Source organism: Paralichthys olivaceus, chromosome 18 (genome assembly GCF_024713975.1).
Source record: "Paralichthys olivaceus isolate ysfri-2021 chromosome 18, ASM2471397v2, whole genome shotgun sequence".
Classification (NCBI taxonomy): Eukaryota; Metazoa; Chordata; class Actinopteri; order Pleuronectiformes; family Paralichthyidae; genus Paralichthys; species Paralichthys olivaceus.
The window spans coordinates 19,140,276-19,158,212 of NC_091110.1; the positions used below are offsets into that span (position 1 = coordinate 19,140,276).

Below are 17,937 nucleotides of genomic sequence, written 5' to 3' on the forward strand. Positions count from 1 at the left end.
TTGTAACATCTTTAGGACCTTTTCTGGCATAAACACTGACAGGAGCAGATGTTGACCCTATGGGGACCAAAGCTTGGTCCTGGTTAAGTTTAGAGGTCAGATGTAATTTAAGGTAAGGGCTAGACATGAATTAGTCCTGGTTGGCTGTGCAAAATGAATGGAAGTCAATGCAAAGTCCTACTAAGGATAGCTGCGCCAGAAAGTCTAAAATGGTATATTACGTCAATATCACTTTATTCCGTTTCTATGTTCACTGGCTCAACTTCTCAGGACTATACTTTTGTTTAAATCTCAGCACAGAGACAGTTTGTGTTAAACTCTTGGTTTTAGATGAGCAATTGTTTATCAGCAGCACAAAGCCCAGACTACACAGACGCTGCAGGGAGATGAGCTGTGGTGGAGGAGAACATTCACTCCAGCTCCCCTACAGTTCCCTGTCATAACTGCCTGCACACTGACAAAGGAAAGCCACAGTAAATTTACTTTTCCTGTCTGAGGTTCAGATTCTAGACAGAGAAGAAATATACCTAAAAATGCCACAGGAGGATGTGCAGTCTGCTTTTACCGCAAAATGTTTGATGAGCCATGAGATGAATCAGCTGAGATGCTGTTGCTCTAGAAACCATATGATGGGAGTCAGTACACACCCGAGACAAAGGATTCTATTGCATTGATAATAACACAACAATGTGGATGTGTCGTACATCATCAGGCTGCATCGTGAATAGAGAGTTTTCATCATTAAAGCAGCACCATGTCACTCTTACTTAGAAACACCGCCCCCTGCAGCCATCTCTGGGGCATCGTGCCACTGCAAGGAAGAAACCACTGAAAACTATGGAGTATACTCGAGCATGACGTCCAACAAACAACACATTTTCCCAGGCGGCTGCAGGAATAGTTCTGGAGCATGTTTTGGTAAATAAGACAGGATGTTAAAAATAATTCAAACTATTGTAGAAAACCATCTACAACAATATGCTTTGGATTTTTCCAGCACTTTTAAATTCACAGTAGAAACTACTTGCTGGTGCTTTTTCTGCTCACTACACCCAGAGCTAATTTAGTTTTATACTATGGACACAGACTTTCAGTGTGGGTGTTTGTTTATGACATAATTGCTGAGCAGATGTTGGAGGAATGATCCGTCTGTAAAGGGGAAGTTATTCATGAAGTTCTGCAGTCATACAGCCAGTGAAACCTGATACGTGTATATATTTAGATAAATACACAATGTTTTCAAAGTTTTGTGCTGATTTCTGTTTCAAGGACTTGCTTAAATCCTGTAAATTGCAGTTTATATTACACCATAAAGTAGTTAATACTGCTGAGGAGTGCATTTATGGTTGTGAGCAGAACCACGTTGCAGCCAGTTTCTCTTGTGGTTGAAAGGAGAGTGTCATGACACTTTGTACAGTAGTTCTGAAACGCCAGGAAGTGAAGTGGGCTGAAGCTACGCTGTGCAGGACTCAAACCCCTGATGACACAGTCACGGACAGAGGAACTACACAGCTGATGCAGCGCTCCATGGGTGAGTTTAATTCAAATGTAACTACAGTTTATTCAAGACGTGATCTTTACGGACTGTTTGGTTTTTCAAAGACGGGGACAGCTGCTAGTTGTCTTTAGTCAGAGGAAGAAATACTTCTACAGACATGCAAGTAATCCAGAGAACTTTTTCTAGTTTGTGTTACAGTTCATTTGTGTTGCTTTCTTCTAGTTTTATGTCCCGTTAGTTTTATTCATATAGTGCTAAATTTATATATAGGGCAATTTTCATAGAGAGCATATTCCAACAGCGAGAAACCTCAAGCTGAACCAGAGTCTGACTTGGTAACAATCAGCCTCAGCTGTTTGGGGGTGGAGCAGAGTACAAGAGTACAGGTTCAAGTTTCGCATGGAGATGAATAATCATAATAGAAATAATAGGTGTTGACCACAATCGTGGGGGGAAGTCAGTGGTTTGCAGTTCCACATCCAGACTCTACATCAGAAAGGGATGAGAGAGCACAAAACTATTGGAGAAGAAGTGAGTAACATGCATTAATAGGATATGAAGATGGTAGGGATGGTAAGAGAAAAGACAACCTCGTGGTGAATCATGGGTAGTCCCTCAGCAGTATCATGGCTCAGACTTATGAGCTTTATCATAAAGGAAAGCCTCCTCTTAAACATGGAGAGAGTGTCTGCCTCCGAGCCCCAAACTAGGAGATGAATCCACAGTCTGACAGCTGAAGAAACCACAACTGAGTATGCATTCTGGGAGTGCAGGGTTCTAGTGGGGTAACAGGGTATAATTCACCTTTTTTATGCTTCCAGACCAGTAAAGAATTTTTAGATGTAAAAGATTTAAAAATGAAGTAGGGAGCCAGTGCTGAGGGGTTTTCGTGGTGTCCGAGGCCTGGACTTTTCCCAGTTCTTGTACAGCAGCATTCTGGATCAACGTAAGCATCTTTAGAGACTTGTTGGGTCAGCCTGGTAATGAGAAAGTCCAAAAATCCAAAAGTGTGGACTAGTTTTTCTCCATCTTTATTCCTGGTTGAGTTTTTAGTATGATAACTCGAGCTTGGTAGCAAAGGTTATCCAAGGTTTCATCTGCATAACAATGAATGTTTATTGTATCTTGTGTAACGTCAGCTAACATATTGTGGATTGTCCACCTAATTATAACACGTTCTTGATTTCAGAAGTAGACGACAGCAGCCTCTCATTTGCAGTGATGGTGAATTAACAACTGGGGCTGGCAGATTGTTTTTTAGCTGAAGCTACATCGCTAACCAAATAAATGTATGGATTCACTTCACACATCTGTTTGATACCAGTGTCACCGTGGAGCTGTTTCACTCTTTTATGGCTTTTCTATGAATTAGTTTGTGGTCAGAAACTTTGTTTGTTCCATTTCAACGCACAACTTCTGGTGTGCCATGAGAAGCAGCTCGATCACAGTGAGATGTGTGTTTGTGCAGATGCTTCTCTTGTTGTCTCATTTACTAATGGATGTCAAATGCTTTGTCTCATAGACTTCGTTTTATGAATGGTGCTGGCAGTCTGTGTGTGTGTGTGTTGTCCAGGTATTACTCATGTTGTCACATTATGACGCACATGATTCTATGGTTGAAAACTTTTTTAAGGATAGTTTTAGGTTTTGTGTGTGTGTTACTGCCACTGACGTCAGATGCTGGCATTAGATGATTTATTAGTATTAGAATTAGCAGTCAAGAACAGTTTTTCTTTGAATCACTCTGGTGACTCACATTGCTACTCAGAAGAAGGGCTGGTGGCTTCAGACCCGTCAGATGGGGACCAGCAGACCTCAGCGCTCTGAATAACTGATGTCCAACCAAACACCTCAATGTGTCTCTGATATGTGGTGAAAAACTTTTGTTTTAAAGCCGGGGCGTGAAAGTAAATGAGCACAAAGTAGGAAAGTTTGTTGTTTTTTCACATTGTTTTGTTGCATGAAAAAAGTTTAGTCGTTCATGGAGGATTGAACTTTTGCAGGCAACATTAGTTGCGGCTTGCCGTCACATAAACAAACTGCCACACAAGGAAAAATGCGTAGGCCACTTTCGCCGGCTATATAGATTCGATTCTACTATTTTGTGAATCGGTTGTAGTGACGTAAATCAGTCGCTTCACAGGCACTGCTGCATTTCAGGACTTAGAGTATCTATGTGTGTGTGTGTGTGTGTGTGTGTGTGTGTGTGTGTGTGTGTGTGCTTGACCTCGGTATTGTTCCAGCCTTACGGGATGGAAAGTCCCCCAGTCACTTTCCCAGGTCCTTTCTTAGTGTGTGAGGTGTGTTATGTGTTATGTTGTGTGGGTTGCATCCGGCAGCCAATCACATACTAGCTCTGAGGAAGCAGGAAGGAACCTGCCAAAGCTGCTTGACCAATGAGAGGCTGGGGCTGGAGGAGGAGGCCCCTTCAGGAAGCGACTGGCAGAGTACGAGGGGTGCAGACCACCGACAGACTCTCTACTCGACAAAGCCGACACTTCTCTGCGATTCTTTTAACAACTTTTCCTCCATTTTCTCCGTCAATCCCTCTTTCTGTTTGTTCCTCCTTCTTTTCTGTCTTTCCTCCATATTCTGATCCGGTTTATTGTTCTCAGCATATTCTCATCTGCTCTCAAATCTACAACTCAGGCCATTCCACCTTTGTTCCATCCAACCTTACATCCATCCTCCTGTCGTTCCACGTGCTTTAAAAGTATGCTGGTAAACCGCGCTGTGCTGCCGCCATCGTGTCCACCGACATGTCCGCTCCGTCCATGAGGAGGAAGTCGTTTGCGCGGAGCACCAAGCCGAGCGGTAGGATATGTTTTCGGGAACAGAGGAGTGTCATGTAAGTTTCGGTTTTGGCTTGTTTCTACTTTCTGTTACTCATCATCTGGACGTCTTTACAGTCAAGTTTTACTTACCTCGCTTGGGTTTGGCAACCAGTTCTAAAACCTGGTAAATCACGTACATTGGTTTCTGTCTTTTTGTGGTTTCAGGTACTTGACAGTTAGTGGTTGTTCTTCTTAACATGGGTAAAAGTCGCCCTTTAAAAAGAAAAAGGTTGATTTCATCTGCATCAGTTAGTTTTTAAATTGGTTTCTTCCCCATAAGTAGAGGTGTGTGAGGCAACAGAAGGATTTCATCAACCGTGTGAAAGCTGTAAATTTTAGTTGGAGAAGCTGTTGATTGGTTATTATTTTAATTATAAAGTAATTATAAATGTGTCTGCTTTCTAAATATGCTGTTACACAAAGATATATAGTTTTTGAACTGCATCACAGGATGTCAAAAGTAAACCCATATCATGAACAAAAACCAAGTTTGTGCCGTCATGGCTGTGTTTAAATTCTAATGCAAAATGTCAAACTCCTCGTTGACCCTTTCTCTTTTGTATTTTTTCTCTGTTTTTATTTTTCATGACCGATTTTGATTATGAGCTTATGAGGCTCTCCTATTTCTTCTATGCTTTGTGTTTTTATTTTATATTTATTTAGAGACCACATTAGATCCCACAGCACCACACAATTTTCTCATGTGGTCAGCTGTGGAACTGCAGCGTGAATAAAGTCGTAATACTACAAGAAAAAATACATTTTTTTTAATGAAAATGTATTTTGCAAACAAGCAGCAAGGAGAACCTGTGCTGTGGTTTCTGTACTGGACAATGTTTCTGTGCTATTCATGAGGAGGAGGAGGAGATTTTTTTCCCTGATGGTTAAAATTTGATTTGTAAAGAACTTCATGAAATTGTCACTGCTCAGAATTATAGGACTGATGGACCAGTACAGCTATGACTCTCTGTGAGCTTGGCTACAGAGCTGAAGAGGAACCTGAGGTTGTTCTTATTTTCTTCTATTAATAATGAATAATAGGAGGTTCTGGAATTTCGTAGTGCGTTCGTATACATTATTAGAGTATCTTTACCGGCTAAGAGAAAAATCTCTCGATTGGTGGAAACGCCATTTCCTTTCTAGCTTCCATGATTGTTATTATTGAGTTTAGTGTGTCCTATCATTTTCATAAGTGAATGGAGCATCCGCTGAACTGTTAGCATTGTCCCTTCTCGCTAGAATTTCAGGAAGAGCTGATCGACTCATTGCCCTTTTTCTCTTGCCATCCTGAGTCAAGTGATAAGAACTATGGATTTCAAGAAGTGCTTTAGCCATCATCTCTGCCTTCTCTTCATCAGACACTGCCGCATCCTCCCCCATCTTTGTTATTGGATACTGACATTCCGTTCTGATTCTCCTCATGCTCTTAATCATGCCCCAAACATCTCAGAAAGGTGTTGATCTCCCTGTTTATTACAAAAAACTTGCCAACTTTGCCTTTCGTACCATTTTCCTAACCCTTGCTTTTGCCTGTTTATACTCAATTAAATTCTGCATAGGCTGAGATCCTGAGAGCTCTATTCCTCTCTTTCACTACTTGGCCACACTCATCCGTCCACCAAGGAACCACCTTTCTCTTTATCCTTCTTTTACTTTGAGACTACTTTTGAATTGACTGTTCTAGTTGCTTAAATCTATTTTCTTTTGAGTTCTAATCCGTTGGCAATAAACTCCCAGAATTCCATTGGCTTAACATCCCTTTGATCTTACTTTCTTCCCTTTGATCTTACTTTGGAAGAAAGTAAGATCAAAGGGATGTTAAGTTCATTTAATGAATCACTTGTCTTTAAAGCTCTTGGTTTCTGAAGAATTCTGCCTTTAATACTTGTCAATAAAGGTTTATGTATTACCTACCACTAAACAGAAGAGCCTTTGTGTAGAGGAGATATCTGCATTATAGATACAGACCTTTTACCCTAAACCCTCACTTATTGAGCACAACACTCTACCTGTGCAGTTAAACAATACCAGCGAGAAGATTTTCAGAAAAGCTAGTAGAAACAATCACCATGTCGTCCCACTCACAAACCGAACCTGACATAAAAATCGAGACCATTCAGCCGCTCATTGAGAACTTCTTTACAAGGCTGACTACAGAGGAGTGGAGCTTGTTAAAGAAAGGCAAACCGGATAATGTCACGAAGGTTCTGTTGGCACAGCTTTTTCTTGACATCCTGTCAACAGTTTCAACAGCCATGCTGAAGACTCTTTCTTTCTCAACTGTAACTCAGGAGGATGTTCGGTCCAGTCTGGGCGACACAATCAGGGCGAGTTTTGCACCGGGCGGTGAACTTAAGTCTGTGAATTTGGTTAATCTCACAGACTTGGTTGTGCAGGAGGTGACTGACACTATCAACTCCAGCCTGAGTAATAGTCCCACCTCTGTGCCCTCTCAGGGGCCAGTAATGACCCATGTCACAGACCCTGTCAAACTGGACAAAATGATCCATATAATCAGCAAGACTTTCATGGAATTTGCTGCTAAAATGTGTTGCTTTTACGGCAGCAAGCTGCGAAAACGTCGAAGCATGATCACTCCCTCACAGGAGAAGGACACTGCAGAGAGCGAAGCGGACGAGAGCTGCTCATGCTCAACAGTTGAGGCAACATACAGCAGTGTTCAAAGTGAGGAAAGGAAAAATTTCGAGAAAGTCATTTCCCAGGAGGTGACTGACATCACAGAGCACATTTTTGATGAGATCTTAAACAATAAGAACATCAAGCAGAGTTCTTCTGAGGAGATCAGAAATGCTGCAGAGGCAATTATTAAGGCGGTCATGGTGGAAAGCATGCAAATTGTTATACATGAAGTTCCTGGCCTCCACTCCAAAAAGAGAAAGAGTAGTGAAGCACAAGAGAGGAAGATCAAGAACACTTTTGCAAAGACATTTGCCACAGCTTGGATTTTCAAAATTGTGACTAAAGTCAATAAGTGTTTCAAGAAGAAACCAAGAAAGACCAAGCATTCAATAGAGAATTTGATGTCGTACATTTACTCTCTGCTTCAGGTAGAGATGAGGCTGACGACTGAAGATGAGACTTGTGTCTTTGAAAAAATGAAAAGTATTCCACCTAACAGAGTTCTTTTGTTTACAAAAGGAATCGCTGATCTCCTCTACTTGTACGTCACAAATAAGGCGATCTCTCTAGATTCAAAAAACACAGCGGTTGTTCCTGAGTCACATACCAAAATATACAGAGACATACAGAAGGAGGTGTCATATTTCCTATCAATCATGAGCTGGTTTGTGAACAAGATGGTTGATAGCCACACCAACAGGGTGATGGACGCTTGTAGGATCATACCAGTAACACCAGAGCTCCCAAAGGTCATTGAAGTGAAGAAGAGAAAAAACGAGATGTCAGAAGTCCAGAAAAACATGTATGTCCGTTTGCTCGTGAGCCAGCTTGTCACGAGGGCACACGAGAAGGCTAAAGTGGATTTGGGAGTAGAGAATGGATCGGAAATAATTGAGAATCTGTTCAACAACATATGGGCCGAGTTGAAAGACGCTGACTTAAATCTGACCCATAAAAACATTGAAATACCACACAAGATCATTTTCAAGGATCTACGTAAGATGTGGCCCTGTCCAGAGCTGCTGCTGGTTGAAATGCGTTTGAAGAACCCAGAGGTTGAGACATGCATCGCCACAGCTTTGAAAGGTTTTCTGTCCAAAAAGAGTGTCCTCTCCCGATTCTTCTCATGTCGGAAAAACTGAGAGAAACATCTCTCTCTCTGTCCTCCTGATGACATGAAGGAGAAGACAGCAAACGAGATGTCATAAACCCAGAGAAACATGTATGTCCGTTTGCTCGTGAGCCAGCTTGTCACGAGGACACACGAGAAGGCTAAAGTGGAATTGGCAGTCGAGATCATTATCAAGGACCTACGTAAGATGTGGCCCTGTCCAGAGCTGCTGCTGGTTGAAATGCGTATGAAGAACCCAGTGGTTGAGACATGCGTCGTCACATCTTTGAAACGTCTTCTGTCCAAAAAGAGCGCCCTCTCCCGATTCTTCTCATGTCGGAAAAACTGAGGGAAACATCTCTCTTTCTTTCTCTCTCTCTCTCTCTCTCTCTCTCTTTTTGTTTCTCTCTCTCTCTTTCTCTCTCTCTTTCTGTTTCTCTCTCTCTTTCTGTTTCTCTCTCTCTCTATTCATGGTAGTGGGGTTTACTCTTGAGTGCTTCAGTTTCTTCCTCCACTTATCAAATTGTATATGAAATGAAATTTAATAAAGAATTTCAGATTTCTATCATGAAAGATCACTTTCAGACATCGCACCCAGGGTTCTGGCTGCAGGCTTGATGTCTACTGACATTTCTCTGTACAATGGGGATGGACTTTAATGGACGAAAGAGATTTGTCTCAATTTTGTTTCAAGTTTGAGGAGGTTTTGGGACGTCCAGCATTTTATTTCAGAAAGACGAGATAAACAGTGATTAGAATTACCCTCTTCACTGGTTTTTAATGGGACACCTGATTGAATGCGGTCAAATATATTGTGATTGTTCAGAACATAAGTCAACTCATGGTAAACAATCTTCTCTAAAACATTGGTAAAAAAAGTGGCAATTTAGAAATGGCTCCAAAATGTATGAAATAAGCGGAGAGTCACGGTTACTGTATTTTGTCCTCTTTTATTAAGAGTGTTTTCAGTTCAAGTTTGAACAGTGTTTTTGTGACGTTTTGAATCCGTGTTTTGTGCTATGTTCATCTCTGTGTTTCTGTCAGGTAGATGGGGGGGGAATGCAGTAACAAAAGTTTTGTCGTCTTATGCCCTCGTCGTCATTTACCCTGATCATGTTCATGTGTCTCGTCATCTTTCGCCACGTTCCCCGTAAGTTGTTCATGTCTTTCCCTGTGTCACTCCCCTGTTTTGCCTGAGTGCATCTTTCGATTTATTGAAGATTCCCATTGTTACGTTTTACCTCTTCTATGCTTTGCGTTATTATTTTATATTTATTTAGAGACCACATTAGATCCCACAGCACCACACAATTTTCTCATGTGGTCAGCTGTGGAACTGCAGCGTGAATGAAGTCGTAATACTACAAGAAAAAATACATCTTTTTTATGAAAATGTATTTTGCAAACAAGCAGCAAGGAGAACCTGTGCTATGGTTTCTGTACTGGACAATGTTTCTGTGCTATTCATGAGGAGGAGGAGGAGATTTTTTTCCCTGATGGTTAAAATTTGATTTGTAAAGAACTTCATGAAATTGTCACTGCTCAGAATTATAGGACTGATGGACCAGTACAGCTCTGACTCTCTGTGAGCTTGGCTACAGAGCTGAAGAGGAACCTGAGGTTGGTCTTATTTTCTTCTATTAATAATGAAAAATAGAAGGTTCTGGAATTTCGTAGTGCGTTCGTATACGTTATTAGAGTATCTTTACCGGCTAAGAGAAAAATCTCTCGATTGGTGGAAACGCCATTTCCTTTCTAGCTTCCATGATTGTTATTATTGAGTTTAGTGTGTCCTATCATTTTCATAAGTGAATGGAGCATCCGCTGAACTGTTAGCATTGTCCCTTCTCTCTAGAATTTCAGGAAGAGCTGATCGACTCATTGCCCTTTTTCTCTTGCCATCCTGAGTCAAGTGATAAGAACTATGGATTTCAAGAAGTGCTTTAGCCATCATCTCTGCCTTCTCTTCATCAGACACTGCCGCATCCTCCCCCATCTTTGGTATTGGATACTGCCATTCCCTTCCGATTCCCCTCATGCTCTTAATCATGCCCCAAACATCTCAGAAAGGTGTTGATCTCCCTGTTCTGAAAAGCCTTTGCAGCTTAGACAGAAACAGTTGATGAGTTACTGGAAAAAATACCACTTCTGCACTTTTTATCTCAGTAAAAGGGAGGAGATTCTGGCAAGACATCTTCATTCCTGAGCCTCACACACACACACCCACACACACTCCCTCTCCTTCCCTGTGAGGTCAGTAGATGCTCTCAATAAACTGGAAGTTACATATAAACAGAGGATGAAGAACTTTACTTGGGATGTTTATTTTGACAACTGCTCTCTCTCTCACTCTCTCTCTCTCACACACACACACACACATGCACATACCTCTTGAACCCCAGCACAAGAACCCAGGGCATGATGTGTTTCCTGTCTGGACTGAATGTGTGTGTTCACGTATTTATCTCAGTTTGAGTGTATTTATGTACAAGAGAGGGCGAGGGAGATATAAATCAACAAATGCCTCCAGAGAGAGAGGGAGGGTTGAGAGTGATTGAGTCCGCTCCGCTGTGTCTTCAGTCCGGCTTCTCTGTGATGGACCTGCTGAGGTTCACCTCCACAGTCAACCTGCTGAGAGAGAGCGCTGCTTTTCAGATCATCAGCAAAAGGCTCAGGAGGAGGTAGGCAACACCTGAGTGGTGTTAGAGAAGAAGAAAAAAATATTCCTCTCTCACTTTGGAAGGATTCTTATGTTTCCCCCCTGTTCATTTGTTGAATTGTTTGATCGAAAGCAAGATAACACAAAAACTACTTTACGGAGCGTGATGGAATGATGTATTATGGGTCAGTTAAGAACCCATTACATTTTTGTACGGATAAGATGACGGATCCAGGAATCTGTAACATTGTTTTTGATTTCTCAGAGAATAACTTGCATCAACAAAGTAATCCCAGAACTACTAAAGGAATTTACAGAAAATTTGGTGGAAGGACCGAACATGGGCCAAGGACTTTTGGGCCTCGGTAGAGATATGAGCTCTTCTGAATGACATTCTAGTTGTGAATGTTTTGATTTAGCAGCTTCTATGAAGGAACCATGATCTCTGGTTGCTTTCGTGTGCTTTGTGTGAGAGCTGATGTAGGTGAGAGGCAGCTTTGGTAACTTGGAGGTGACTGTTTTAAATGTTTTCTGAATCCTCAAATATCGTACCTGTCTTTTTTTCTTCTTCAAAGAAGGACACATTACTAACCCTGACCTGTGACGGACTTTCGCCTCCTCTTCTGTAGAACCATGTCATCTCCAGAGGTGTGCTGGCCTGTGCCGATGCGAGCCATTGGGGCTCAGAACCTCCTCACCATGCCCGGGGGAGTTTCCACAGCAGGGTACCTCCACAAGAAGGGGGGCAGTCAGTTCAGCCTCATGAAATGTGAGTTCCTGATAAAAAAAGATTTAACATCCAAGAAATGATCCAGCAACTTCTGTGTTTGCACCTTTTGAGGATGGATGGAAACCTTCATAATATCTTTCAGGGCCTCTGAGATACATCATCATCCACAAGGGCTGTGTGTACTACTTTAAGAGCAGTACTTCTGCAGCACCACAGGGGGCGTTCTCTCTCAATGGCTACAACAGGTCAGTGAAAACTCTTCAGCTGCTGAGTCATCAAACTGTGATGATGTTTTTAAGCACATTTACAGCTGACCATAAATAAAGATGGACGACATCACAGCTCCCCAACAGTGAAGCTGAATGATCTTGGCCCCCTAGTGACTCTTACGGTTGTTCTCTTCCATAGAGTGATGAGAGCAGCAGAGGAGACGACGTCCAACAATGTTTTTCCTTTTAAGATCGTCCACTTCAGCAAGAAACACAGGACGTGGTTTTTTTCTGCCGCCAGCGAGGACGAGAGGAGGGTGAGAACGACCACGCAATGAGTTTTAATATCAAAATTCATTTTACTATCAAAACGTTTTTTGTTTTTCTGTTTGATTTCATGTATTGAATTTGCTCATCTTACACAATGACATACACTCAGACCCCTGCTACGTGTTTTGTTGTCTCATAGAAATGGATGCGACACCTGCGGAGGGAGATCGATCACTACAATGACCGGAAAGAATCCCTAATTCCCAGGTAGCTTCACGTCACACATCACACTGTCTGGTGTGGATTAATGCACAGGCTGCAGCTCAGGGGCCCTGGATAGGCTGGATTATTCTTTAATTATCTCATTTTACTGCAGAGAAAACAACCTGGACCCCTATAGGCCTATCTATCTATTTATTAATCCATTTAAAGGTTCAGTGTGTAAAGGTTAGTGACATCTAGTGGTTAGGTGTCATGTTGCAGCTGAACCCCCCTCACCTCACCCTCTCCTTCCAAACATGAAAGAGAACCTTCAGTTTTCATAAAAACTCAAAAGGGCCTCCGTAGAGAGGAGCCGCTCCTGATGTAAATACTTATATATAAAAGTATTAAATATAAAGTATTTAAATATATTAAAGGCCCATTCTTGGGTAAAGAAAACAACAATTGATACAATTTTAATGAAACGCTAGGAAAAACATGACAAGGGTTATTTTATACTCAATTTCTGCCAAATGATCCTTTCACCTCAATCTTTCACTCTGAACTTTTGATAACCTCAAGTTCATAATAACGTTGTCTTTGTTGCCGTAGCGACTCTGACTCAGATGCTGACAGTTTCTACGGCAGCATCGAGCGGCCCATGGACATCAAACACCACAACAGTAACGCAGACGATGGTAACAGAGCCCCGAAGAACGCACTCACAAAACACACGTGGTAGTTCTGTGTCGTTAACTCTCTCTGCTGTGCTCAGATTACGTCGAGGAGGATGATGATGATGATGATGAGGAAGACTATCTGAAGCCCGACGCCAACTATTCGCCGCCACATACAGGTGATGATGCCGCACAATACACACACAGTTATATCTGACTCCTGCTCTGTCCTTTTATATTCAGTAGGTGATTTGTTCATTGTTCATTGTTTCATTTACATGAAAACTTTTTTGTTTCAAGAATGATTTTGTTCAAAGAATAACTCTAGCTTCGGGGTGAAGTTACACAAAAACACTTTACCACAAACAGGAAATCAGTCCGATTTCTTTCTCACTGTTTCAGGTCGACCGACGGGGCCACCCCCCTCCTACCCTCCCCCTCCGGTGCCGCCAGTGTTCCAGCTTCGTCAAGACTCTGGTCCAAGTTTCCACAAAGGCCCGCCTCCTCCCGTCCCATCACAGCACAGAACCTCGATCTCCCCACTCCCCAAAAGACCACCGCCCGCTTTCCCACCTCCCTTCAGACTGAAGGACCCAAACAAAGGCCCCCCTCCTTCCCCTCTCCCCTTAATGTCCCACCTGAGCATGCCCTTGTCTTCAGACTCTCCTCCTCCTCCTCCTCCGCCCAATCCAAAGAGAACTCCTCCTCTGAACAAGGCGCCATACACAGGTGTGCCAGTGAACAGCAAGATTGACTGGAGGCCAATTTCAAACCAATTTGCCTCCACTCTGCCCATCTGTGAGGAATTAGACAAAAGGATGGTGCTAAATGGTCCCGCCCACTGCTCCGTGAATGTTGGAGGGAGCCAGTCGCTGGGAAACAGCCACCTCCACAGCAGGCCCACTCTGCTGCCCCATAAGTCCCCAAATCCTGGAAGGTCCACCACCAGACCTGGGACATCAGAATCCCTGTCCCCCAATCAGATGTCCCCCTGTCTCCCACCACTCCCTGACCACCCTCCGATCTCTCTTCTGCTCAAACCTGGACTACACAATAAGCCGGGGGTGAGCCAACCTCCTCCACCAGCCGTCAAACCCCCAACACCTGCAGCCAAGCCCAAGCAACCAGGAACCGCTCTTCAGTAAGCTGCAGTCAAATGCAAAAACACATAAACCACAGAGAAGCAATTCCACATTCATTTAAAATCTGTTTTCCTTGTTGCATTAAATGAAAATGATATATACCATCCGATTCATTTAGTCGAGAGAGGAGTGTTTAGCCTGGCTTAGCAATTTAGAACAAATGTAGAAATAGAAAGTTAGGAAGACATCAGGAATACAAACAACATCATCAACAAAAATAAATTATCCTCACGTTTTAGTTCCGTAAAATTCCCCTGAAATTAATTTCACATAGTCTGGAAAAATATAAAAAAGGGTGATTCTGGTTGATTCTTCCTCATTGAGAAATGTTTTCCCACCAGAAGAGCATCACCAGAGGGCCAGAGCTTCCGCTCGTCAGGGGACGAGGTGCCGTTGGAGTTCAGGAGGGAACGAGATCCGGTCAAAGGCAGAGACGACTCGGATGACGACTACGAGAATGTAAGAAAGTGAAGACTGAGGCTGAAGTCACATCAACTTTCACCACAAACATTTGAACGACCAACCGTCTGGAGAATATGTTTATGATTTGTAGGCGGGACCATCTCTGTTCTAGTTCTAATTCTACTCTGTTCTCCTGTAAACATGTTGTTTACGTGTTGGTGTTGTTTTTCCACAGGTGCAGCTGCCGGACTCCGTGTTCATCGACACAACTGAAACAAGCTTCGTAGAAAAGTATGACACATGCTTTATTTTTGAATACCGAGCTGTTAGTGTGTTCGATAGTTTCAGATCTAAAATGGTTGAATTGGTCTTATAATACGGTGTAGGTCAGGTGCATTGTGGGTAGATTTCTATGCTTAAGCAGTGGGGTTATTTTAATAGCACTTTATAAAGATAGTACTATAAACAGTTTATTCTGCTTCGCACCAGCGATGCTCCGCTCGTACACATAGTGAAACCTTCTCTCACCATCATAACAGCAACTCATTAAGATGCAAGTTAGACATGGACAATAAAACAATGTCAAAGCTATAGAAATATAATTCTCATCAATTGAATATAACAGAAAATCATTATATATTGATACAATGCACATTGAGGATGTGTAACACTCTGCTTTTAATGTTCCACCTCATTTCTTTACTGTTCAATATTTGGATTTTTCTGCCTTTAAAGACATTTTTTGTGATAATTGTCAACATTGACTGATATGAACATTTCAGCCACTTAATTTTCTCCACAGTAAAACCAGCAAAAGTAAATTTGGACGGTATCATGTTCTTGTTATGACAAATACAACCCCTGATGTCACTGCCCTCTAGTGGCAAAAAAGAAAACCCCTCTCTGTTTCTGATTTATTTCATGCAGGGATTGAATAGATTTTTATTTGTATCATGTATGTGAATCCTTGTTGAGTAGCATGTTTGCAGCGTCATGCCATTGCAGAAAATAACTGATGATACTCTGATGTGGTTACCTGCAGGTTATTCAGAGAGGGTCTCGAGCCCCCAGAGGACGGATTGTACGGCATCAGAAACTCTGGAACCAAAACCTCCCAGGTAACAAAACATGAAGCTGCAGAAATTAGTGACTTCAAAACAAAAAGTAAAAGACAACATCTCGTTTTGACCTCCGCAGTGCCTGATGTTTGATTTTCAAGTTAGGACCTAAATAATCTTTATTTCTGAAAAGTGACTTCATTATCTTCATTCTACATTTGCAGATATATTGAACCAATCGTGTATATATACTGAAAACAATGTTGGTTTTATATGACAACACATTTGTATTGCATTGTGTTTTCCAGGTGTTGGTGGTGTGGGATGTCAGTTTAGCCAAAGCCAGAAACTACCGACTGTTTGTGGACGTAAGAAACACACACACTGCTCTTTGTTAAATTCATTATCTGTGTAATGATGAGACATAACGTGACGGGAGAAACTTTTGCTCTTTGAACAGAACGACCAAATGTTTCTTGATGGTGAAGTGACCTTCCCCTCCCTGTCAGCTCTGATCGAACACTACCACAACCATCCTCTTCCTCACCACGGCTCGCTCTGCCTGCAGAAGCCTTTCATGAGACTCTGAGCGTCGGATCCACACACAGTCAGCAGAGCTCAGACCTCCATCACTCAAACTGCAGCACGAATTGACAAGCAAACAAACAAACGAATGGGTGAAACCATAAAGTCCCAACAACTGAAACCGGAGCAGGAGAACCACTCACGAGTGGTGAGGTCCAATCCAAGAGCGAGTCAGATGGACATGGAGTGTTTTGTCCACAGAGGGGCGCTGTGACACAATACCACACAGTTGACTCCTGGAATCTGTCTGATCGCAAAACCCACAGCTGCAGATCTTAGTTCATCAGAATCCGTTCAGCATTTTTTATTTAAACGTTGTAAAATAGACATTTTGAAAGTATAACTCATGCCTCGTTATAATATTACTGGTGCCACATGTTTGGAAACAGCTTTTCCAGTTTGTGCCGCACTGACTTTAATACTGCACATGACTATATGTAAATGCTTTATCTACTGTAAAATAAATGTGTCTATAAAAATGTAAATACAACATTTTCTACAGACGTGTAATATGTTGAGAATTTATAAAGGATTGTTGAGAGTCTCTGGTTGTTTTCTTTTCTTTTTAAACTGGAACTTCTGCAGCTTCATAATGACATTAAAACAAAACTAGAATCACCTCCCTGTGGTTGTACACCTCCACCAACCAGAGCAGTTTCAATCTATAGATATTTATTTATCCAAATGTCATATATGATGTCATATGAGGATTTTCTGGAGATGTTCATGAAGCAAAAATGTGACTGTGGCATCGCAGCAATCTTGAACTTTAACCTCCAAATTCTAGTTAAGTCCATTTGTAAGTTTCTGATATATCACATTCACCAGAGCAGGAGGTTGAAGTGACCTTGACCTTTGACTCTCGACCACCAAAATCAAATTAGTTCATCTTTCAGTCCAACTGAACATTTGAGCCAAGTTCTAAGAGGTTCCCTGAAGGCGTCCTGTTCATAACAATAGGATGGACGACGATTTTCTATTTTTGTATTTCGTTAAAAAGTATTTCCAGCCTTCAGACCTGTGTGGGTTAGAAGACTTTCAGAGAGACGGAGGCCACAGAGCTGTTCACTGGATTTTTGTGGGGGTATGTGTGTTTTGAGGGAATGTAAAAATCTGGGACAGAAGCCTTGGGGTGTATCAGCAGCCATCAGCCATCACTGAAGATCAGGTTCAATCCTCTGATAAAAACTGCGGGAGCCGATAAAAGCTGGCAGCTCGCAGCCCTCTGGAACATCCACGGGCGAGATGATCAGAAGGAGGAGAAATAACTTCTGACACACGGAGGGTAAAGAGCTGAGGTCGGTTACAAGACCAATCTTTGAAAAGACAGAAATTATCATGAACTTTCTTTGTACAGCAGCTTTGAAAACACAGGTATAAAAGGCTTTATGAAACAAAACGATGAATATTACTGCTTTTAATGTGTGATTATGACGTGTATTTGAAGTTTTAATTTGGGATTGATGTGTCTTTTATTAGATTTTTATGTCTTATTATGTGTGTTTTATATTTTGATTGTGTGATTGTGATTTTTGCTCAGGTCCTGTTTCACTCGCTCGGTCAACGAGAATCAGAGAAACTGCTGTATGCAAATTTAATCCACCATTGTTCCTGTTATTACCAATTGTGTCCACAGGGGGGGGGGGGGGGGTAATTATATCACAATCCAGAAATACTTAAAGGTCCAGTGTTTAGATTTAGGAGAAAATAATCCTCATGATGTTTTCACTCGTTCGTTTCATCTAAATTGTATGAATTGTAGTTTTCTTTACCCCAGAAAAGACCCTTTATATTTAAGTACTTTATATTTAAGTACTTTATATTTACATACTTTATATTTACATGGAGGGGGTCCTCTCTGCGGAGGCCGCCATGTTATCTACCAATAATACATCTATAGTTTGTATATGTTAATAATAAT

The 17,937-nt window shown here is 41.8% G+C and overlaps 1 protein-coding gene across 7 annotated transcripts; it reads left to right on the plus strand.

Moving 5' to 3' along the window:
• The first annotated feature begins 1,384 nt into the window (after positions 1–1,384).
• Positions 1,385–16,560, plus strand: sh3bp2 (SH3-domain binding protein 2). 7 transcript variants are annotated; one of them, XM_020105909.2, is made up of 13 exons: positions 1,385–1,531; positions 11,372–11,511; positions 11,615–11,717; positions 11,881–11,998; positions 12,151–12,218; positions 12,765–12,850; positions 12,928–13,008; positions 13,232–13,970; positions 14,313–14,430; positions 14,609–14,664; positions 15,416–15,491; positions 15,740–15,799; positions 15,892–16,560. In XM_020105909.2, the coding sequence occupies exons 2-13, from the start codon at positions 11,376–11,378 to the stop codon at positions 16,018–16,020; spliced, it is 1,770 nt and encodes a 589-aa protein (XP_019961468.2). In that variant the 5' UTR covers positions 1,385–1,531; positions 11,372–11,375; the 3' UTR covers positions 16,021–16,560. The 7 variants fall into 7 exon arrangements, with proteins under 7 accessions (XP_019961468.2, XP_019961463.2, XP_019961462.2 ...); XM_020105904.2 differs by lacking the exon at positions 1,385–1,531 and adding an exon at positions 3,122–4,346 and having other exon boundaries at positions 14,316–14,430; XM_020105903.2 differs by lacking the exon at positions 1,385–1,531 and adding an exon at positions 3,127–4,346.
• Positions 16,561–17,937: the final 1,377 nt, after the last annotated feature.

Excerpts from the sequence above, each read along its gene's own strand:
- sh3bp2 (XM_020105910.2), top strand. The coding sequence starts at position 10,604 with ATGCCTCCAGAGAGAGAGGGAGGGTTGAGAGTGATTGAGTCCGCTCCG. Across the intron at positions 13,971-14,312 it reads CAACCAGGAACCGCTCTTCA|AAGAGCATCACCAGAGGGCC; the intron begins GTAAGCTGCAGT and ends TTTTCCCACCAG. Across the intron at positions 14,665-15,415 it reads GAAACAAGCTTCGTAGAAAA|GTTATTCAGAGAGGGTCTCG; the intron begins GTATGACACATG and ends GGTTACCTGCAG.